Genomic DNA, 22,381 nt, shown 5'->3' with positions numbered 1-22,381 from the left:
GTGTGTGTGTGTGTGTGTGTGTGTGTAATGTGTACATATCTGAATGGTCAATCCCTTGTTCCAATTCCCTGTTTTCATAATCAAACACTCTGACAAAGAGAAACTTAGGGTCAACAGGGTTTCTTTCGTTTGATACTTCCAGTTCTCAATCCAAAATTAAGAGACTTCAGGGCAACAACTCAAAGAGGGACTCCAAAGGGAGGACTGCTTCCTATTCCATCATCGCCTCTGACCACGGAACTCACAGCCAAAGAAGTTCAGGTCAAACCACGGAGGATGGTGTTGCCAGCTCGGTCACCCTCTCTCTGGCTTTCAGCTCATGCTGAGCCAGCTTTCTGTTGTCTAATATTTTATCATTTTTATTTTATGTGTATGTGTGTAGTGCGTGCATGCATGTAAAAGTACATCCATGTCATGTAATGCCCACAGAAGTCAGAAGAGGGCGGTAGATCCGCTGGAACTGGAGTTACAGATGGTTCATAGCCTCCTTGTGGGTGCTGGGAACCAAACCTGGGTCCTCTGCAAGAGCAGCCACTGCTCTTAACCACTGGCCCATCTCTTCGGCGCTTAGCCAGCTTTCTTATATAGCCCAAGATCATCTGATTAGGGATGGTGCTGTCCACAATGGCTGGGCCCTCCAGCATCAGTGGATAATGAGGCAATTCCTCACAGACATGTCCGCTGGCTAATCTGATCTAGGCAATTTCTCAGTGAAGCTTTGCTTCCAGATGACTCTAGGATGTGTCAAGTTGACACTCAAAGACATCGAGGACATGCTTGTTAGACATCTTTTTTCTGTTTAATTATCAATGCTTATATATGAAGAGAAATGAACAGTGAGATTTTTGTGCAGATATTGTATCCCAACGTATAAGAGAGCATGTTGATGTAACTCTCACACCTTGGGCTTGCTTCTTGAAGGAAAACCTTTGCTAATCATTCTGTTGTGAGCATTTTGAAACCCTATGGCTTTCTACTTGTAAAGTCAAAAGTGAAACATATATCTACACAGAGCAGCCCAGTCATTAAAAATGAAGAACTTGGTAACATTAAGTACTCTCCCACTGTTAAGACTATGTAGGCTGGTGTTTGGGTTAGACCAAAAGGAAACAATAGAGATAGAACAGCAGCCTCAAAAACGCACTCCCTCACCAGCACAGTAACTGGCACAAGGCAGGGAATCTTCCTGGAAATTTCTAAAACAAGCTAGGATAGGTGCATTCACAAGACGGTAAATTTCAGTCACAAATTGGTTAGTGCCACATGTAAAAGTTAAATTTCAACCTTTACTAAATGTGGGAGAATGTGTCCCAGAGAGCCAGCATGCTTTCTGTGCTCCCTGATCACTTACAGAAGTGACACAGGTTAGCATTTTCCATGGGCAGCTGTCATCTGAAGTACCTGATGGATTTGGAAGCTGGTGCTATTGTGGTGATATAGTCACTCCTTCTTTAAGGCCATAATTATAAATATCTGCTTATCCCAAATTCTTTATTTTTGTGTGGGATATTGCAGCTCCTATGGATGGTGAACAATTAACAAAGGCTTGTTAATGGAAAAAGACTGTTTTAAGAAAAATTAAAGATTGACGTCACTGCAGTGATCCTGGGGAAAAAGAACATTTTTCATCACTTAATTTTAAAATGTGTCTCAAAAAAAAAGAAGAGGAAAGAAGCACAAATAGATTCAACAAAACTTTCTAGTCCCAAGGAGAGGTAGGATCATGGGGCTCAATATTAAAAGACCCCTGCATTGTCTCCAGTCACACAACAAACATTGTGTGCCTGCCCAATAACAAGTAGTAAAGTAGACAGCGACAAAACACTGTTTTTTTCTTCTCTGTAGCTTATTCTGTATTACTTATGTGTCAAAAATTAGATAATTTGGATTATTTTAAATTTACTTCACTTTTTGTTGTTTTTCTTTGATTGGCTGGTTGACTGTTTAGTGTTTGAGATAGTGTCTCATGCTATAGCTCTGGCTGGCCTGGAATTCATTATTTAGACCAGGTTGGCCTCAAAGTTGTAGCAATCTTCCTGCCTCTGACTTCCAAGTGCTGGGATTAGGAGAGTAAATCACCATACCAACCTTAAATGTACTTCTCTAAATGCAATGAGCCATCCCAGTGTGGATCAATGGTACAGAGAAGTAAAATTATCAAAATTAAAGTCTAGAATTTAGCAGGACTTCCTCAATCTGCTTATCAGTTTGGCTACAACAGGGAAATTGAGTCAGGAGGAGAAGGATATTATTTGTGCTATCTTTAAAACCTCTCTAGAAACTGTAAAATTATTCTTATATGAAGTTATTTTTTTTAATTAATGTGTTCTTGGGTTTAACAATGTTTTAGTTACCTTACTCCCATGAAACTGATATATAATATTCCTCAAATTTAAATGCAAAGACAAAGATCATGTTTGAAAAATATTTAACTTAAACCAAATAAAAGTCATTGAGCAGAAAAGAAAAAAAAAGAGGTTTCTCCCTTCATGGTATGGGGAAAAGGTCCTGGAGATGGGACTCTATCAAAGTCTGAAGTAGACACAGGATAATGGGATAATATTGTAACTTTTATATGAGTTTAAAATCTGTAAATTATCTTCTTATACTAAAATATCCTTGTTTTCGTTACCTTTTTTTCTATTATTAACACCCCTTTGAGAGTTTCTAGTTTAGAGATGAGAGACTAATGCTGGGAAATGTTCCTTGGCTTCTCACAAGGCATCTCAGGCAATAAAGAACAACTTTCCTGCTCAAACCTCTTCTGGCTTCACACAGTCCCAAGTCAGTTCCTCCTGCAGTACGATTTTTAAATGGTGTCCTTAATCATTAAAGCCACAGCTTAAAAAGTCAGAGACTGTCAGTAAAAGGCAATTTTAAGTGCTCATGATACAACAAAAAGCAGCCAATTCAGTGGAGAAACGTAGACGTTAGACAGTGCTACAACAATGATGTTTTGGGGCAAAATACATAAAGAAGGAGAAAATAAAATGAAGTCTCTAGTTCGAAACCTTTTAGATTTCACAAACATGAATTCAAACTGGATAGAACACCTAAGTACAAATCACAAAAGTATTAAATTCCTATAATATTACATAGGAGAAAATCAATAAATCTAGGTGATGTTGACTTTTGTAGGCAGACGTTTGGATATTATACAAAGGCACAGATTATGAAGAATAAACTGGTGAACTACATTTCATTAGTACTAAAATCTCATGTTCGACAAAAGGTTCAGTTGAGAGAAGAAAGGCAAATCACAAATCAGGAGAAAGTCTTTGCCAAACAGCTACCTGACAAAGGACTGGTATCCAAAATATTAAATGAACCCTTGAAATTTAGCAATCAGAAGGCAAATAGCTCTTTTATAAAACTGGGCAAAGGATCTGAGCAGACATTTGCTGCAGAAAACACAGGTGGGAAATGAGCATAGCAAAGGATTGTCAGCAACATATGCTAACAGGGAATTGCAAATTCAAACACCAGAGAGCAGCATGGTGGGGCGAATATGCAGACCATCAACTGCAAAGGTGGGGAAGGAGAGGATCAGCACAAATGCAGTTTGCCTCTGGTGAGAATGCAATATGGTGCAGCCACTTTGGGAGATAGTTTGACAGTTTCTTACAAATATAGACCTGTAATGTGACCCAGCATTTAACCTAAGGATAAGAATGACAGGTGTGTGTCTCTGTAATAACTGTAGTGAAAGTTTAGTACAATGACAGAATACTGAAACTTAAGCTTTCAGTCCTAAAGTCTATTAAATGAACTGGAATATTACAGTAACATTTTGAGTTTGTACTACTACTGGGATATAGGACATTATAGGATATTATTAATAGTTAAAAAATAGACTATAATCAGTCTTAATCAGAAACAGACAAAAGTTTACTTTTCTACTCAAAATAGAGTATAAAGTAAATTGAATCTATATGTACTATTTAAAGGGTAGGGAAACATTTATTAAATGGATAACTTGGCTTATGTCTCTTCCCTATCCAGTACAACAGACAAAAAAGGAATATACTCCTCATGTATGGATTTCATTATCGTCTGTGTTTCCCTAAGGAAACAGACTTTACCAAATGAATGCTAAATGCAATTCGCCTACTCTAATAAAGACATATTTAATAATTCTAGCCAATAATGTGCTTGGATTTTCTTTTCTTTCTTTTTTTTTTTGGTATTTTTTGAGACAGGGTCTCCCTGTAGCCCCAGCTGGCCTGGAACTCACTATGTAGACAAGGCTGCCTCTGCCTTCAAAGTGCTGGCATTAAAAACATGTGCCACCACACTGGCTGAATTTTCTTTAAGTAGTTATTGTGAGAATTATTTTTACAATATAAACATGCCCTGGGCAAATGGCTTTTACCTAACCCTGCAACCAAAACGTTAATCTTATATTTTGAAACAATTTAACACTAGAGTCTTAGTAGATTCTGGACTCTGCTTAGCACCTAAACATAAAGGTTTAATCCCTCATGACTGCTCTTGTCCTTGACCCAGTACAACATACAAGTGGGTAAAATGTGTGCATGTATTTGTGTGTGTTTATATATGTTTTGCATATCAACCAACTCAAGCAACAGATAATTCTTTCATGCAACACGATTACTCTTTCATTTGTGTTATAAATAACAAGTGGGATTAGACTGATAACATCCTTTTGTGGCTGTGCAGGCTGTTCTAGTTCAATAGGGTTCAGAAAGGGCAAATTTCCTAATAAGACAAATCCTTCCACTTTTCCTTTCCCTGGTTCATACTGGATATACTTTTCCAATAAAGAAAGAGCAAAGCCTTTTTTGGAAAACAGAGTTCCTGGAGGAATCTGAAGGAAAAGGTTCAGAGAAGTTTGAGCCTCACACTTGGTCCAAATGGACGTGAAGAGTCAGGCTGTCAAAATGTGGCATCACCCCACCACAAGTTACTGCATGTACTGTCCTTGTAGTTTAGCAAATCACCTCATTTATCCTCCTTTCTAACCCTAGTACTAGATTACCACCATGACGGATGCTTTTTACTTGGAATCATTGCTGCTCTCTGATGCTTAAGAGAATATAAGGAATATAGATAATGCCTTAAGTTATTATAAAAATATAATTATATAAAATATCTGAAAGTCTTATTATGATCCAGAGTCATAGTGTTTGATGGAGTTATATAAAAATGTAATTTAAAAGCAAACTTCACTTTACAACTTACAATGGATTTCATTAAAGAAAATCATCAATATCCAAAGTAGAACAAAGCTTTTAGAATGAAAGAATCTCATCTGCCATCTCATTTTACAGATGCAGAAATTAAGATGTGCACAGATGAGATTCTTATGAGGTCACTAAGCTTGGTCCAAAACACCACCTCTATCTCATGTTAACCAAATTGTCAGGAGGTTGAGGCCCCAGCCTGTGCTGCAACAGCTTTGGTTCTGGATTGCTCACTGTCATACATGTATTACGGCTAATTTTTTTAGAAGCAATATTTGTAGTATTTCCCACATTTACTTAAACTTTCTATACATATATACCAATTATTTAATTTTGATTTTAATCTCTGGTTATACGTGGTATGGCTAGTAATTAGCATTACTAGGAGATAGACTAGGAGAAGATAGACTAGGAGAAGAAGGAGGCAGGGGGACAGTTCAGCCCAGAACCATCTATAAATGGTCATAAATTTAGACTTTAACACTATACAAAACTTCTGTATAAATATAGAATATATACAGATATATGCACATAAAATATCTGCAAACATGTATGCATATATTAAATTGTCATGCCTGTATTCATTGTATAATCATAGATAACAGAAAGTTATTTGTAGTTTGTATCTAGTAGAAGAATGAATTAGCTAAATAAAATATTTAATATAATCAAAATCTTTTAACTTCTGTCTTCTGCTTGTTCATTTTCTACTAAATTAGGAAAGCACAAAACAATGCCACATTGCACTTGGTTTGCACCCTTAACACAAATCTAATCCCTTTATCTGCAGTCATCGCTAACACATTCTCAGAACGCACCCTCCTCTGACTCTGCAAACAAACAATTCTCCTCTGTTATTTGTTTCAAGATCCATCTAATCTTCGCTCTGTCATAAAATGCAGTGTTTAGAATTAAGCTCAGCACTGTAGGCATGATCTTACTATAACAAAACAGCCTGAGCCTATCTCCTGCCATCAGGAAGGTACATTTCTCCCCATGAAACCTTTGACTCTACTTGATTTTCTAGTAACAATATCACATTTAACTCATGCTGAAATTTATGTAAACAATCTGTTGGCTCTACAGAGTGCTGTTCAACCATGTGGCCTGTAGCCAGTATTTACTCATTTGGGATTTTCTTTTGAAGTGGACTGTGATCTTCGAATTCTATCTCTAATAACCACTCTATAGTTTCTCTTTAAAATGCTATGGTCTCTAAAGATACACATTATAGAAGCAAAATTAAGATATTAATTGCCGGAAAGGTGCAAATTTAGAGACTTATTTCCTACCTATAAAAACCCGGTGGCACCTGCTGGACCAGAAAGCTCTCTTCCATGTCCTGAAGGATGTCGTTCAACATGCGGACACGGCTGGGAGCTCTCTCCTTGGGGTCATTAGCAGGCCGCATCTCATCTGACTGAAAGAGTTCAGCACTCTCTCTCAGGCGGGATGCCATGGTGAGCAGGTGAGGGACATTGGGCTCATCAGCTGGTAAAAAGAAATGAGACTTCTCTCAGCAGACAAGTAAACACTGTACCATCCTGACTTAATTCACAATCCAGACACACTGCTGCTGAGGGGTGGCTTGGCATCAACAGTTTGCTTCTTTTTCTTCCCCCAAAGATTTGTGTGTTTATATTTGGCTTGTCATAAGGTATAGATTCAACATCAATTACACTGTGATAATATATTTATTGCAAAAAATGCTATATAAACTTGTGTTTGCATTCTACTAAATTACATGCATGAATACTCATGATAACAGAAGTTAGGTGCCAGTGATAGAGATTGTTATGCTACAGACACTATGCTAAGCTTAATTATCTTATTTAATGCTTACCAAACCTTGTAATTACACTATTTAATATTTAGCAAACCTTGAATGTCTATTTTATTGAAGATGATAATTAATTAAGATAAGCAAATTGTCACACATCATCAAGCAAGAAGCAGGGTTGAATGGGAACCTTGCCTTCTCTGGCTCAGGGGCACATGCCTACCATGGTGTTTCCTGTATTTGGGGAAAAAAGTAAAAGGGCTCAGGTATGGAGCTATGTGCCTAGATGCCGAGCATCTAGGATGCAAATGAAGGAGGCTCAGGCGTTTATGGCCAGGCTAGACTACAGAGCCAGGGTAAGGCAAAGCTGAGCTACACAAAATCCTGTCAAGGAAGAAGGGAGGAGAGAGGGAGGAAAGAAGGAGGGTAGGGGGAAGGAAGGAAGGACTGGGGAGGGAGGGAGGGTGGAGACATGGAGGAAGAAAGGAAAGAAGGAAGGAGGGAGGGAGGAAGGACTGATGGGAGGAAAGGAAGGAGGAAGAGTGGAGGAGCCAGGGTAAGGCAAAGCTGAGCTACACAAAATCCTGTCAAGGAAGAAGGGAGGAGAGAGGGAGGAAAGAAGGAGGGTAGGGGGAAGGAAGGAAGGACTGGGGAGGGAGGGAGGGTGGAGACATGGAGGAAGAAAGGAAAGAAGGAAGGAGGGAGGGAGGAAGGACTGATGGGAGGAAAGGAAGGAGGAAGAGTGGAGGGCAGGTGAGATGGCTCAGCAGGTAAAGGCACCTGCTTTGCAAGCCTGGAAACCTGAGTTCAATCCTCAGAACCCACATATGGGTAGAAGGAGAGAAATGACTCCACACACACACCAACACACAAACACTAATTTATCAAAATTTTAAAAAGACATTTAAGTTATGTATGGTGGCCCAAGCCTATAATCTTAGCATTCAGGAGGCTGGGGCAGGAGGATTGCAAGTTCCAGATAGGGAAGGAAAGAAAGAAGGAAAGGAGAAGGGAGGGAGGGAGGAAAGAAGGAGGGAGGGAGGGAGGGAAGGAGGGAGGGAGGGCAGGTGGGAGGGAAGTTGAAGAAATGCAAAATTTTCCCTTCTTATAATATGAGACATGAGATATGCAACTTGGTATTGTAGGACTACAAGCTCTTTTTCTTCACTAGAAATTTTCTGTAACGGATGACTGAGATCTAGTTTTGACTTTACAAATACACTAGAAATCATCCTATGTAGTGCTGGCTTTGTTTTTGTTTTGCTTCTGAGATGAAAGGTCTTTGTTTTTGCTTCTTGTCCATCTGTTGGATAATGTCCTGGAACTCTTTCTTATAGTTAATGGTGGTTACGGAGGGCCAGAAGGTTCATTCATTGACTAAAAGAAAAACAACGCCTGGTGTGATAATGGGTCTGGAAACTGGAGCTAGCTCACATGGCTTGAATGCTGTACTTTACCACCTGGAATCCCTGTAGCATTTGTAACTTGCTGGGCCTCTGTGTCCTTAACTGATAACAGCTTGCCTACTCCATAGCTTTTTCAGGGGGCACATGAGTAATAAGAATAAAATACTTCACTGAAGGCAAGCAGTTTTTGAATGTGATCTGAGACCCTGTTTGAAAATTTATCCTTCAGAATATTCTGAGAGGCATTTCCTGATCTTCTTCTAGACAGCCCAGTATTCCAATCAGGCTTTTCATGGGACCGCAGCTATGTTGTCAGTATCAGGATATCACAGACAACTGACACCAGGAAAACTAGTATGTCACTGGGGTTGTTTCAGGTCAAGGCGATGCAGGGGTCTGGAAGGTCTAAGTGACAGTTCCAGGAGCATGACACTGAGGTAGCTATATGAAAGTGTGAAAGAAGTCTTTCATTGTGGGGAGTCTTTGGTAAGAAAGAAAGATCACAAAAAAAAGACATTCTCCAGAAGTCCAAGGTCACCAGCTCCCCAAACATGGGGATTTTGTGAAAAGGTGAATTCCCAGCCCTGCTCAGTTTTTCTCAGAGTGGAGCCCAGGAATTTCCTTCCCAACACTCTAGTGCAGTTCCTCTGCCCATTTTAAAATTTACAAAATACTATAAACCTCATACACTAAGAGAAAGAAAATTAGATTATAGACAGAGCTGGTGCACCAAAATATGACTGTTAGGATTAGTAACTTCTATGACCTTGACCTTTAGAGTCCAGCAAAATGCTCACACTCAGCAATTGCTAGATGAACAAAGTAGTTTTAATAAAACATGTTTACAAAAATCCAAAAATGAATTATAATCACATAAAAGAGATCATTTAGCAAGTCCCCTGCCTACGTTCATGTCTTTAGTTTAATAAAATGGAAGAGTTTAAAAGCAGGTAACACTGAGTGACTATGTTCAGAATACATTTTCTACACGTGTCTAATTGTCAAAGGATAAATGAAACATTTTATTACACTTGTTTATTTAGTATGTGTGTGTTTTGTGTGTGTAAGTGGATATGCATGTGCCATGGCGTATGTGTGAGATGGGAGGACAGTTTGTAGGAGTTATTTCTCTCTTTCTTCCATGCAGGTCCTGGGGATGAAACTCAGGTCATCAGGCTTGATAGCAAGTGTCCTGCCTATAGAGCCATCTCACTGACTCAAATAAAACTCATCTTTAAAACAGAGATAATTCATTACATAAGGTCAAAGACACTTAAAGACTTACAAGAAGCACTTGCTCAGAACATAGTAAATTTTTAATATTATATATTTGCAAACGTACTTAAAGATTGTCATCAAAGAAGAGATGACAATAATTTTCAGTTCTCTGGTCACTAATAATGGCATGACAGAATCCAGCTAAAGGAGTTCACAGAGCTTGGGCAAATTTTGGTTTCTCTGTGCATTCCAATTGATTAATTTTCCTGTGTGATTTCAGAGCAAAATTGGATGTTTCCAGAGGATATACTTTTTATATATTTTGAAAACCTAGCCTCCAAATAACTTAGTGGGATTTTACGATGACATGTCTTTTCTTAAACTGTGATAGTTGAGCAAAGCTAACATCTAAAAAAACTTAGACTGTCTTTGCACAGGGAAAGGAGACCAATAAAGTCCATTTAGATTTCACTGGAATTGGAAGACTGAGAAATGGGAAAAACAAGTTCGACATCCTTGAGATTCTTCCATTTAACAAAGAAAAATCTGTTCTGATCTAACATCCACTGCAGAATTGAAGGCATTGCCTCGGAATCAAGTGAGACAAATTGTACCATTCTCTCTTATTTAACTTTAAATGAATTTATCTTTTATGGCTTAGGAGATGCAGTGAACTGACAGCTCAAGGAACAAGCTAGTTCCAGAAAGAAACCCAAAAATGGACCTGCCTGTCACGCACAGTCATCTGGGGTTGGAGGTCTCAGATTTAGAAGTAGATCTACGTGTAGTGCTCACCCAATCTTTGATATATAAATTATGCCTCAAAGCTGCCATTTTCCTGTCAATTAGGCCTTGTTATTGCCTTTCAATAGACCCATAAAGAAATGCCACATCCCCCTGCAACTTTTGTGAGCCCAGATGAAGTAGGTATTCCTTTGTGGTCCTTAGACTCTGCACAAGAATTTCAGTTTTGTCAAGGAGAGACATTTCTCTAACTAGTTACTGTCATTCATTTATCTGGTACCTAAAATTGTACCAGATATGTCATTTAATGAATGACTGACTACATTATTGAGTTTTATCACAGAACCAAAACATCAGTAACATTTTAAGCCCTGTCTGCTTTTATCTCTTGTCTCTGGGCTAAAAAGACTCTCACATCAGCAAATACTATTTGTCTTTATATCTCTAGCCGCCTGCTTAATAGCTCTTCTTCAATAATCATTTATTAAAAATTTTGATTAGGGGGCTGGAGAGATGGCTCCATGGTTAAAAGCACTGATTACTTTTGCAAAGGATCTGGACTCAATTCCCAGCACCCACATGGTAACTAACATCGGTAAATGCATGATGACAGAGGTACAGTTATATACATGAAAGTAATACACTCATATACATAAAAATAATAAACAAAATATTTTTTAAAAAAGAAAGCTTTAAAAAATTTTAATTGAATGCTGAATTATGTAAGATATTGTTTTCTTTGAGGTATATTATTATATTGAGCAATGTCTACAAAATCATTCAAGAAGATATTTGGTACATAATAGTCATCAATAAACACTATTTCTTTTACTTTCTGGATTAAAATGAATTATAGTTGAAAAAAGAACAAAAAGAGGTTATTTTAAAGTAGTGAACAGTTAAACAAAACTGAATTAAAATATTCTTTACACGTGAGCCACGTGTGATGGTGTGCATCACTAATTCCAGCACTTGGGAGGCACTGAGGTCAAGGACAGACTGATCTACATAGTGAGTTCTCGGTTAGCCCTGGCTACGTAGTGTGACTCTGTCTCAACATTTCACCCATAAACACTTTGACATGTTAAGTCTAACCACAGGCCTGTAACTAGCAGAGAGTACAAGATTCCTGATGCTGCTGAGGGCTCAGGTTTAAAAATAATACTTTTACTTGACGTAAAACTATTCATTGGAAACTAGAGTCATCTGAAGAAACAGGGTTCAGATTATCTTAAAGTTACATTCATGAGTTGGTATCAACAAAGAGATAATTATTACCAAGAGATAATTACTACCAACTTAGTCTTGTATACAGTACTTACTATCCCTCTGTGTCCTTGAAGACGAACGGCATTTCACTCTTTAAATGCATCAATCACTCTAAATATAATTACTGTTATTTCAGTATGCAAACTAAACACCACTTATTTTTTAAAAGGAGAGAAAAAAATAAACAAGGTTATCATAGTTTTACTGAGTTTATTCTCAAAGCCGTTTCTCTGGATTACTTTTCAAATCTATATACTAGAATATCATAGCCCTCCCCATATGAATTTTAAGAACTTGTGGCTGAATTCTGCAATGTGTGATTCTAGAGCCAAGATTCCTCTCCATGGTCTGGCCTTACCAACTTCTGTAGAGCCAGGAAAGGATTGATCCTGGGGTAAAGGAACCCAATAATCAACCGTTCAGAATGAGTCTCACATCTTTGATTCTGGTGAAACGCCAACCATCAATAGATTTTAAGAGCCTGGTAGAAATTTCTGGTTTATCATAAATATTGAAAATCAAGCTTAATATAGTAAGACTTAATAGGTAAGACTGCCTGCTAAAATTACATATTTGAGACATTTGAAATATTTTTCTTCATTTCAGACAGAAACGGCTTGCATTTGTTTTTTTCCTTGCATGTCAAAGTGAAATCCATCAGTTGTACAATTCTTATGAAGTGCTGTTCTCTGCATTATTCTGCCATTATTAGGAAAGAGGCAAAGAGAAGTAAGATTAAATAATTTTAATAAATTCATTACTTAGAGATATATGTAATATACAGAAACATACAATAAGTGTGTGAAATCCATGTGTGTAAGATTTATTGGTTCCTGTAACAGAACCCAGGGAAGAAAGACTTGGGAAACAGATTATGAAATTATCTACTAATAAAATCATCTCAAGTGAGCTCTTAAAAATTCTGGTACTTTCTCTGTACTAAAATATTTAAGGGAGGTGCTGGATTTGTAAACAACAATATCGATATGTTCCCTTCCTCTCCCCTGCAGTCTTCACTTTTAAAAGAACAAATCTCACCCAAGCTAAACCTTCCATTTTTCTACCTTTCTGTGAGCAGAGCTGGAGACTGTAAGAAACCTAACTAATAATAAGGAGAGAAAAGGGATAGAGAGATACCAGGTAGTGGGTAGAAGTTGAAATTTACAAACTAGACAATATTCAGGAAAGAGTCTAGGTTGTACTGCAGGAAAAAGACCTTTTCCACTCAGGGAATCTCCTGCACATCTAGATGACCATCAAACCACAGCATCCTTCCCTAACTAGAGTATGGTTCCTGAGGCAGAGTGATGTAGTAGATATGCAGGTGCATTGAATTCTGGTAGATCTAAATGCAAGCCTTAAACCTTAGACTAATTAAATATATATATTTGGGAAAAAAACTACCTCATTTTAGGCTCAATTTCTCAACATTTAAATTGATCTGATGTCCAGAAGCTCACGGACACAGATCTTTTCTGTGTTACAGTGTACATAGGGCACTCAGCACAAAATATCAGAGTTTCTGTACAGCGATATTAGGAGTACCTGAACTTAATCCTCATGAGGACTCTGGATGCAGGGTTCCAAAACTCCAAAACACCTTCCCATAGTAGGTCAGAAGTGTCAAGTACCTGATACATCTATGTACATCAGCTTTCTAGATCCATCATCCTCCACAGTGCTGCCAGTCCCCACTGAGCCTACCCTTGTTCTGACTTGACAGCCATGGATCTGCACAAATCACCTCACAAGGATATGATTTACTGGCATAAACCCCTGTGTGTGTACCTTCTTCACAACCTCTGACTCATGTCCAACTGTTCTGTTCTAAAGACGGATTATATTTTCTTTTCTTTTTTACATTTTATTTATTATTTTTAATCCTATGTGTATGACTGTATTGCCTGCAAGTAGATAGCTGCACACCATGTGGGTGCTGGGAATCAAACTCAGGTCCTCTGCAAGAGCAGCCAGTGCCCTTAATTGCTGAGCCATCTCTCCAGCCCCAAGACTGATTATATTTTCTAATCTTGTGGTCTCTTGAGCTTTCACAGCCTAAGAAGTTTTAGATAGTGGTTTATTTGTGTTATCATATTTTTTGGTTCTCTTTTGCAACTATAGTTTTAAAAACCCACTCCATTTCCTTCTAAATTAAGAGTGAAGTGTACTGGCTGTGCTCTAAAACTACAGTTTTACATCAAACCAACACAGCCTCTTTTATTTAATAGTGTTCACAGAAGCTGCTCTTGTATACATGCGATCATCACACTTTTAAAGGTGTTAACAACTGCACAATCACAGCTTAGAATTTGCTGATTTATAACAACATGGAAAAGTATGATTTATGTTTGGCATAACACAGTAGTTAAAAGTAGAAAGAAGACTATTTGGGGGAAAATGTATGTTACTTAATGTAATCTTTTTTAAAAAATATTTTATTATACTTATTTTATGTGTGTGAGTGTTATGCCTGCGTGTAGGTAAGTGCACCCATGTCATGCAATGCCAGTGAAGGACAGAAGAGGCTGTTGGATCCCCTGGAACTGGAGTTACAGACAGTGGTTAGCTGCCATGTGGGTGCTGGGATTTGAACCCAGATCTTCTGCAAGAAGAGTCAGTATTCTTAACCACTGAGCCATCTCTCCAGCCCCACTTAATATAATCTTAAAAATACTTTGTGGCGTCACTAAAGAGAGGAAAAGGCAAACAGCAGCTCTTTATTATGATGCCCTTCTTCAGTGGATCCAAAGGTATCACCTCAGCTGGTTCCCTAAAACTGTGAACGAACCTCAGGCAGAGAAAGATGTGTGGGAGCCCAAGCAAGACTGATGCTACGTAATCTTACAGTGCACATAGAAAAAGATATTGTTTAAAGATGGCTGTTCCAAAGGCCCATAGATAACTATGGCTAAACTGAATGCAACTGAGATCCTCTTCGAGGAGATGTTAAAAGGCTATTTCTAGAAGGATTAGACACAAGCAACGTTTTAATAGATTGACAGTTCATTTTACACACATTAAAAAAGAAGCCTATCCAGTAGTCCCCAAAGGTAGCTGGGACAGATACACATTCAGCAGGAATTTAACACTGCATAGGGTAAGCTCTGTCCCCAGCCCTGCATAGAGTGAGCTCTGCCCCCATGTCTCTGTCTAGTGTAAACACTGAGCTCTGAGCTTTACTATGACTCACAAATGCTGCCCTGTGCAGTGTCTGGGACTAGAGTTCTAACCTTCAGCAGCTCCTGACAACAGAGCCAACCTTTCTGAAATGGACTATGTTCCTGGTGATCTTTGTTATCACTGCAGCCTCTGGGCAGGATGTTGCAGCCGCCTATTTAATAGTCCGTGTGAGGTTGATTATGCATTGGTAGAAACAGGAAATGAAAATGTTTAAATAAAATCAGTGAACCTGATGGCAAGTTTTATGTTCCATTACAAGTAGAGGTTAAAATAATTTTGGTTCTTGTTTCTGGGGAACAAAGTCCTTACAAAAAAGCATTAAGCAAAGCAACAAATCACCCAAACAAACCAATCAAACCAAAACCTGTTGAGGTTACCACTGCAGGCTGTCCCGGCTCTCAGGCCTCACAGCCTTGGTACCAGCCCAGCTTGGTCACTTCCACAGTACCTTGTCTGTCCTTGCCTCCATCCACATACTCCCAGGAATAGGGCTGTGAAGCCTGTGCATCAGACCAGATAGAACCAGCAAGAGATATATTTGCATGTTTTCCTGACTGACATGGAATAGGAGTTAACCCAATCCCTCTAATCAAAAATCAACACTGTTCTGTCTACCTGCCTTCTCACTTAGCAGTCACCTGCCCACCTCACCACCCCAGGACATTGTAGAGTACAGCTGGACCTGTACTGAGCTGAACTGAGACTCCTTCTAACACCCTTTGCAAATCAATACAGAGTGTTCCCAAGACTGAACACCAAGCATCTCTCAGCTGGTCACAACCTGACAAGCTGCCGTTACAGCAACAAAGGTCCAAATACTCACTCAACAAAGGCAAGATCATATATTCATAACCAAGAAACACCATCAGTGACATCACTCCAGATGCCTAGGTTCCACCACAGAAATGAAACAAAACGTGAATAGCAAAGACAAGATTCCAGAAATTAGCATCCCAGTATGATGTTTCCTGAGAATGGCACCCTCACTAATGCACAAGACAGTGATGTCAAAATATCAATTATAAATATGTTCAAGGAACTAAAAGTTAACATGAATAAAAGGCTGACTGAAGACCTTAAAACACAGTTGAATGAAATAAATAAAAGTCTGTCTTCGATGTATGAAATTAGAATTTAATAAAGAGAGTCTCTAAAGAAAAGAAACTGAAATAAAACTTCCAATAAAAATCTCAGGAAATTCAACAAAAAATGGAAGAAAGAATATCAGATCTTGAAGAGAAGGTAGAGGAAATGGATCACTCAGTCAAAAAACATTAAACCTAAAATAGCAAGGAAAGGAACATTCAGGGCCTCTAGGACACTATAAAAAGATCAAAACTTCACATCACAGCTATAGAAGAAGGATAACAAAATCAAATCAAAAGCATAACAAGTATTTTCAACAAAATTAAAGCACAAAACTCCCCCCCCGAAAAAAAATTTAAAACTGTGAGAAAGATCAAGTCACATATAAAGAAAGGTCTGATAGAATAATAGCTGATACTTTTCTGTGAATATCTTTTATATTTTTGTCATGAAGAGATAAAAGTTCTGCCTTTCTATACATAATTTGTGGCAATTTACTCTGCTTTCTGGCTGATTTTTTTTGGTTTAAATTTATTTTTATTTTATGTGTATGAGTGTTATGCCTGCATGTAGGTAAGCGCATCTGTGTCGTGCAATGCCCGTGGAGGACAGAAGAGGCTGTTGAATCCCCTGGAACTGGAGTTACAGACAGTTTTAGCTGCCATGTGGGTGCTGGGATTCGAACTCGGATCTTCCGCAAGAACAGTTAGTGTTCTTAACCGCTAAGCCATCTCTCCAGCCCCCAATGTATTTTTTATTATTACAATATATAACTGTGTTTATTTTAAGCTGATATTTTAATTTTAAAACATGAAAAAGAATAAACCAGAACTTCCTAAGTAAATCAATTAACAGCTGATTTTTAATGGAGAGTATGAAAGACTGAATGCTTGGACCAATGCCCTAAAAGTCAGGCAATAACACAGATGCCAGCCAGAGGACTATACCCACCCAAACTGTCAGTTTTGATTTAAGGAGAAGGAAAGCATCCCATGTTCAAAACAGATTCTAGGAATTTATGTCCATCAATCCAGCATACCAAGGAAACAGAAGGAATGCTCCAGTCCGAAGAAAATATTAAACACTTTCAAAAGGGCACAAAATTTTTTAAAATTCCAGAAGAATTAACCAAAAGAAGTCTAAGAAAAACCACCACCACAACAACATAAGAGAAATTATTAAGCATTGGTCAATAATAACTCCTAATATTAGCAGTCTCAATTCGCCAATAAAAAGACAAAAAATATAACTGATTGGATAACAAAACCAGATCCATCTTTTTGCTGCCTCTAAGAAACACACTATCAATAACTGATACCACCTTAGAGTGAAAACATGGAAAAAGTTATTCCAACCAAATGGAACTAAGAAACAAGAAGATGTATTTTTGTAATATATGACAAAATAAACTTTCCAATTAAAACTAGTCAAAAGAAATAAGGAAGGACATTTCAAACCAATCAAATGAAAAATCACCAAGAGGATACTGTATCATAAACATATGTGCCTCAAACACAAGGGCATCCAATGTTATAAAAGAAACACTGTTAGATCTAAAATCACAGACTGACTCTGACACAGTGATCGTGGGTGACCTGAATATTCCACTGTCACCAATAGACAGGTCAGAAAGACCCTAAACTAAATAGAGAAACTCTGGAGTTAAATGGAATCATAAATCAAATGGAGCTAACAAACATTACAGAACATTCTACCCAAAACCGAGGACTGCACTTTCTTCTCATCAGCCCATGGCTCTTTCTCTGAAACCAAACATATATCACAAAGCAAGTCTCAACACATTTAGGAAAGTTCAAATAATATCCTGTACTCTATCTGATCACAAAGGAATAAAGCTGGGTATTGTCAACGATAGAAACGGGAAAACGTACACAAACTCATGGACATTTTGTGTCCTCATTTCCAATTTGTATCCCCTTTAGCTCCTTTACTTGTCTTACTCCAGCTAAACCTTCAATCACTGTATTAAACAGGAATGGAGAGAGTGGACATCCTTGTCTTAGTTTTGATTCATAAACATCAACATATCCTAAACCACATATTACTGAATTAAAATTGGGTCAAGGAAGAAATCAAGGAGGAAATTTTTAAAGTCCTAAAATTTAATGAAAACTGAAATACAACATAACAACATAATGAAGACAGTGCTGAGGAACGTCTATAATGCTAAGTTCCTACATCAAAAAGCTAGAGAGATCTTGCACTAATAAGTTAATGATGCATCTGAAGGCCTTAAATAAACTATAACAAATGATACCCAAAAACAGAAAAAGGGAAGAGATGCTGAAATTAATGAGATAGAAATAAAAACATACAAAAATCAATGAAATGAAGAGTTGGCTCTTTGAAAATATTAACAAGCTTGGCAACCCTTTACCTAAATTAGCCAAAAGAAAGAGAAGACACAAATTAATAAAATCAAGATGAAAAGGGAAACATTACAACAGATACTGAGGAAATTCAGAGAACCATAAGAACATACTTTAAAAGACTTTACTCCATTAAACTCAAATGTCTAAAAGGAATGGATGAATTTCTGATATGTATGACCTACCAAAATTAAACCAAGATGAAATAAACAATTTAAATAACCCCATAAAAACAAAAGAAATAGAAGATAATTGAAAATCTCCCAACTAAAGATGACCAGGACCAGATGGATACAGTGGAGAATCCCCCAGACCATCAAGAAGAACTAACACCAACCACCTCACGTTATTCTGTAAAATGGAAATGGAAAGAACATTCCAAAAGTCTTTTTATGAAGTCCTATTACCCTGACACCCCAACCAAAGATACAACAAAAAGAAAAATTATAGGAAAATCTCTTTGATGAATATAGGTACAAAAATTCTCAATAAAATGCTTGTATTTTATTTGTATTGTATGTGCTCTCAATGCAAGAGCACATCAGAAAGATTATCCACCATGAGCAAACTCACCTCATCTCAGAGATGCAGGGATGTTTCAACATACGTAAATCAATAAATGAAATCAACTACCTAAATGGATTCAAGAACAGAAATCACATGATGATCTCATTAGCTACAGAAAAGACCTTTGACAAAATCCAGCATCCCTTCATGATAAAGTCAGGGACAATCTAGGGATACAGGGAATATATATCAATATAACAAATGCAATATACAACCAGTCCACGTCATTCTAAACTTAGTAAACATAAAGCATTTCCACTAAAACCAAGAGTAAGACAAGAATGTCCACTCTCTCCATTCCTGTTTAATACAGTGTTTGAAGGTTTAGCTGGAGTAAGACAAGTAAAGGATCTAAAGGGATACGAATTGGAAATGATGAATACAGGAATGACACGTATAAAATGAACAAATCTGGACTAACGACTTTTAATTAACCTTGTCAAACTCACTGAATGATGTGAACTGGGCACCTGATCTTGTCTCCAGGGTGTGACAGTTTGCTATTCCATCCAAGACAGGAAATAAATGTGGGTGTGCTTGAGAATGAACATATCAAATCATTGAAAGACAGCATGGGTCTTTGCTGAAAATGTTGATGACTGAGAAAGGAGTTTTGATATTGTATTTATGAGATATTCTAGAACTAGAGATAAAAAGGTAAGATTTTCTGATAATGTAAAGTTGAATTCAAGTTTTCAGGTCCCCAATTGAAACTGGAGAGAGATTTTGAATAAAATTATGGGGGAGGCCTGTCTCAAGGCACAGGTCCAGGACACAGTGTCATGGCACATTTCCAAGATACGTATGGGGGAATGGTGTCCTCTGAGTTCGGGCTCACTCTTAAAAACTAAAGTTAAGAGTTAGGCTGTTTTATTCAGGTCATTGTAATGTGGCAGGGTAATGCCACAGAGGAAGTCAAAGTATTCTTATTTACAAATGGTATGATTCTAACATAAAACATTCTAAAGTCTCCACTAGAAAACCTAACAAATTCAGCAAAGTAACAGGATACAAAGTTACCACACAAAATCACTAGTCTTCCAATACACTACCAACAAGCATACTAAAAAAAGAAACCAGGGAAAAATCCCCTTCAAAATAGACTCAAAAAACAAACTATTTTGTAACAAATTTCAACAAGGAAATGAAAACCTTGTATAAGAAAAAATTTAAGACGTTAAATAGAAAGTGAAGAAGATATCATAAAATGGAAATACCTTCCATGCCTCTGGATTGGAAGGATTAATATAATGAAAATGGCCATCCTGCCAAGATCAATCTATCGTCAATACAATTGTATTAAAATTCCAACACAGTTCTTCACAGAAATTGGAAAAAATAGTCTCAAATTTTATATGGAAACAAGAACAAAAAAAGATATCCCAAAGAACCATGAAAAACTAAAAAAAAAAGCTGGAGATGAAACCATCCTCTATTTCAAATAATACTACACAGTTATAGTAATAAAAATAGCATGATACTGTAGAAAAAAAGAGACATCAATTAGTAGAATAGGATTGAGGAGGTAGATTTAAGTTCAGACACTTACAGGAACATAATTTTTAACAAAGGGGCCAAAAATACACATAGGAAAGAGACAGCATGTTCAAGAAATGGTGCTGGTCAGATGGGATAGCTGCATGTAGAAGAATGTAATTAGATCCCTATTTTTCACTCAGCAGAAAACTCAACTCTAAATGGATGAAGGATCTCAGCATAAGAACTGATACCCTGAGTCTGACAGAGGAGAAAGTAGGGAATACACTGCAACTTAGAGACACAGTAAAGGACTTTCTGAACAGAATCCCAATAGCACAAGGCAGTCATACCAACAATTGACAAATGGAACATTATGAAACAAAAAACTTCTGAACAGCAAATGACACCATCATTTCCATGAAGAGGCAGCTGACAAAACTGGAAAAAAAAATCTTTCTTAACTATACATGTGACTCAGGGTTAATATCTGGACTGCACAAAAACTCAACTAAACATCAAAACCCAAACAACTCAATTGGGGCAAGGAACTGAACAGAGTTCTCAAAAGACGAAATGCAAACAGCTAAGAAATGTTTATAAAAAAGTTTAATATCTGTGGCCATCAGAAAATGCTTTATAACTGCTGTGAGATTTTGTCTTAACCCATCAGAATGGCTAAAATCCAAAACACAAACAATGACAAATGCTTTTGAGGATGTGGGGAAAGTGCTGCACTTATTTTCTGTTGTTGAAAATGAAAACTGGTACAGCCACTAGGGAAAGGAGTGTGGAAGTTCTTCAAAATGCTAGACACACATCTACTGCATGTTCCACCAGTACTGCTCTTGGGTATATACTCAAAGGACTCTACACCCTACTACAGAGATACTGTTCATCATGTTCATTGCTATTGTATTCACCAGAGCAAGGAAATGGAAACAATCTGAATAGCAATCAATTCATGAAAGGATAATAAAAACAGTCTGCACAACAGGAAACTATTCAGTATTTAAGAAAGTGAAATTAAGAAATTCACGGGCAAAGGCGTGGAACTGGAAGCCATCATCCTGACTGCGATAACCCAGACCCAGAAAGACAAATGTCACGTGCTTTTTCTCATAAGTAGATGCTAGATTTTAATCTCTAGATATGTGTGGTTCTATTAGAAAATTCATGAAGGTCATGAAACTAGTAACAGGCCCTAGGCAGGGGGCCTCATGGGAGGGGAAATAGAATATAAATTAGGGAAATGCAGCAATGGAACACGAAGGGTTAAATGGGGTTGGGAATGGGAGGCAGGGCAAAGAAGGCGGTATGGGGAGGGATAAACACTAAAGACCTTTTAAAAAGGTCATATTGAAAAACACATTAGATAGGTGATAGGAAGCTAGGTAGATAGATATAGATATAGATAGATGATAGATAAATGATACATTGATAGATTGATAGATATAGATACAGATAGAAGATAGATGATAGGTAGGTAGGTAGATAGAGAGATAGGTGTGATTCTGAGGAATAATAAAAGAACAATGCATCTAGAACAATAATTAAGGACTATTATGTGACAAACTGTGGATTCAAAGAGAAATCAAATAGTGGAAAAGAAAATCCAAGCTTGGCAGTCAACAGTGAGAACGTAGAGATAGATAAGATGTTGTTACTGGTCCAGTCTCCTCAAATCTATTTTTAGATTAGGTGTTAGTTATCAATAAGTGAACTACAATCTTTGTTATAGGTATATAATTATAATTCGTATGAAAATAAAATGCGGATTTGGACTCAACCTATTTAAGTCAGCATGAATGGACAGCCCACATTTTATCAAACTTCTCTGGTGATTTGAACAAGCAAACCAAGATGAATCTCAGGAAGTGCTCGCATGTACTTATCAAATAAAAATTCAGTTCAAAAGTGAGTTCTCTGGGGAGACAAGTAGAGTTCTAGCAGCATTCAGAATTCCCATGGGAAGGAAGAACACCTTGTCTTTGGAGTTGTTGGAATTTAGACTGCTGTGGACTTCGTAGAGAGTTCAGAGAACTAGGTAGGCAGTGCACG

General features: G+C 37.5%; 1 protein-coding gene across 8 annotated transcripts in view; it reads right to left on the bottom strand.

The window, feature by feature from the left end:
• Window positions 1-22,381, bottom strand: part of Naaladl2 (N-acetylated alpha-linked acidic dipeptidase like 2) — a 1,296,606-nt gene that overhangs the window by 58,736 nt on the left and 1,215,489 nt on the right. For 7 of the 8 annotated variants that reach the window (XM_029560548.1, XM_029560545.1, XM_029560549.1 and 4 more), the window contains one exon: window positions 6,497-6,695. The exons of the other annotated variant lie outside the window; for it this stretch is intronic. In XM_029560548.1, coding sequence (XP_029416408.1) covers window positions 6,497-6,695 — 199 coding nt within the window. The remainder of the gene's footprint in view (window positions 1-6,496; window positions 6,696-22,381) is intronic. 8 annotated transcript variants of the gene reach the window in all.

The sequence above is a fragment of the Nannospalax galili genome, unplaced genomic scaffold (assembly GCF_000622305.1).
Source record: "Nannospalax galili isolate Female #2095 unplaced genomic scaffold, S.galili_v1.0 scaffold572, whole genome shotgun sequence".
Taxonomy (NCBI): domain Eukaryota; kingdom Metazoa; phylum Chordata; class Mammalia; order Rodentia; family Spalacidae; genus Nannospalax; species Nannospalax galili.
This window is presented reverse-complemented; position numbering and strand designations above follow the sequence as displayed.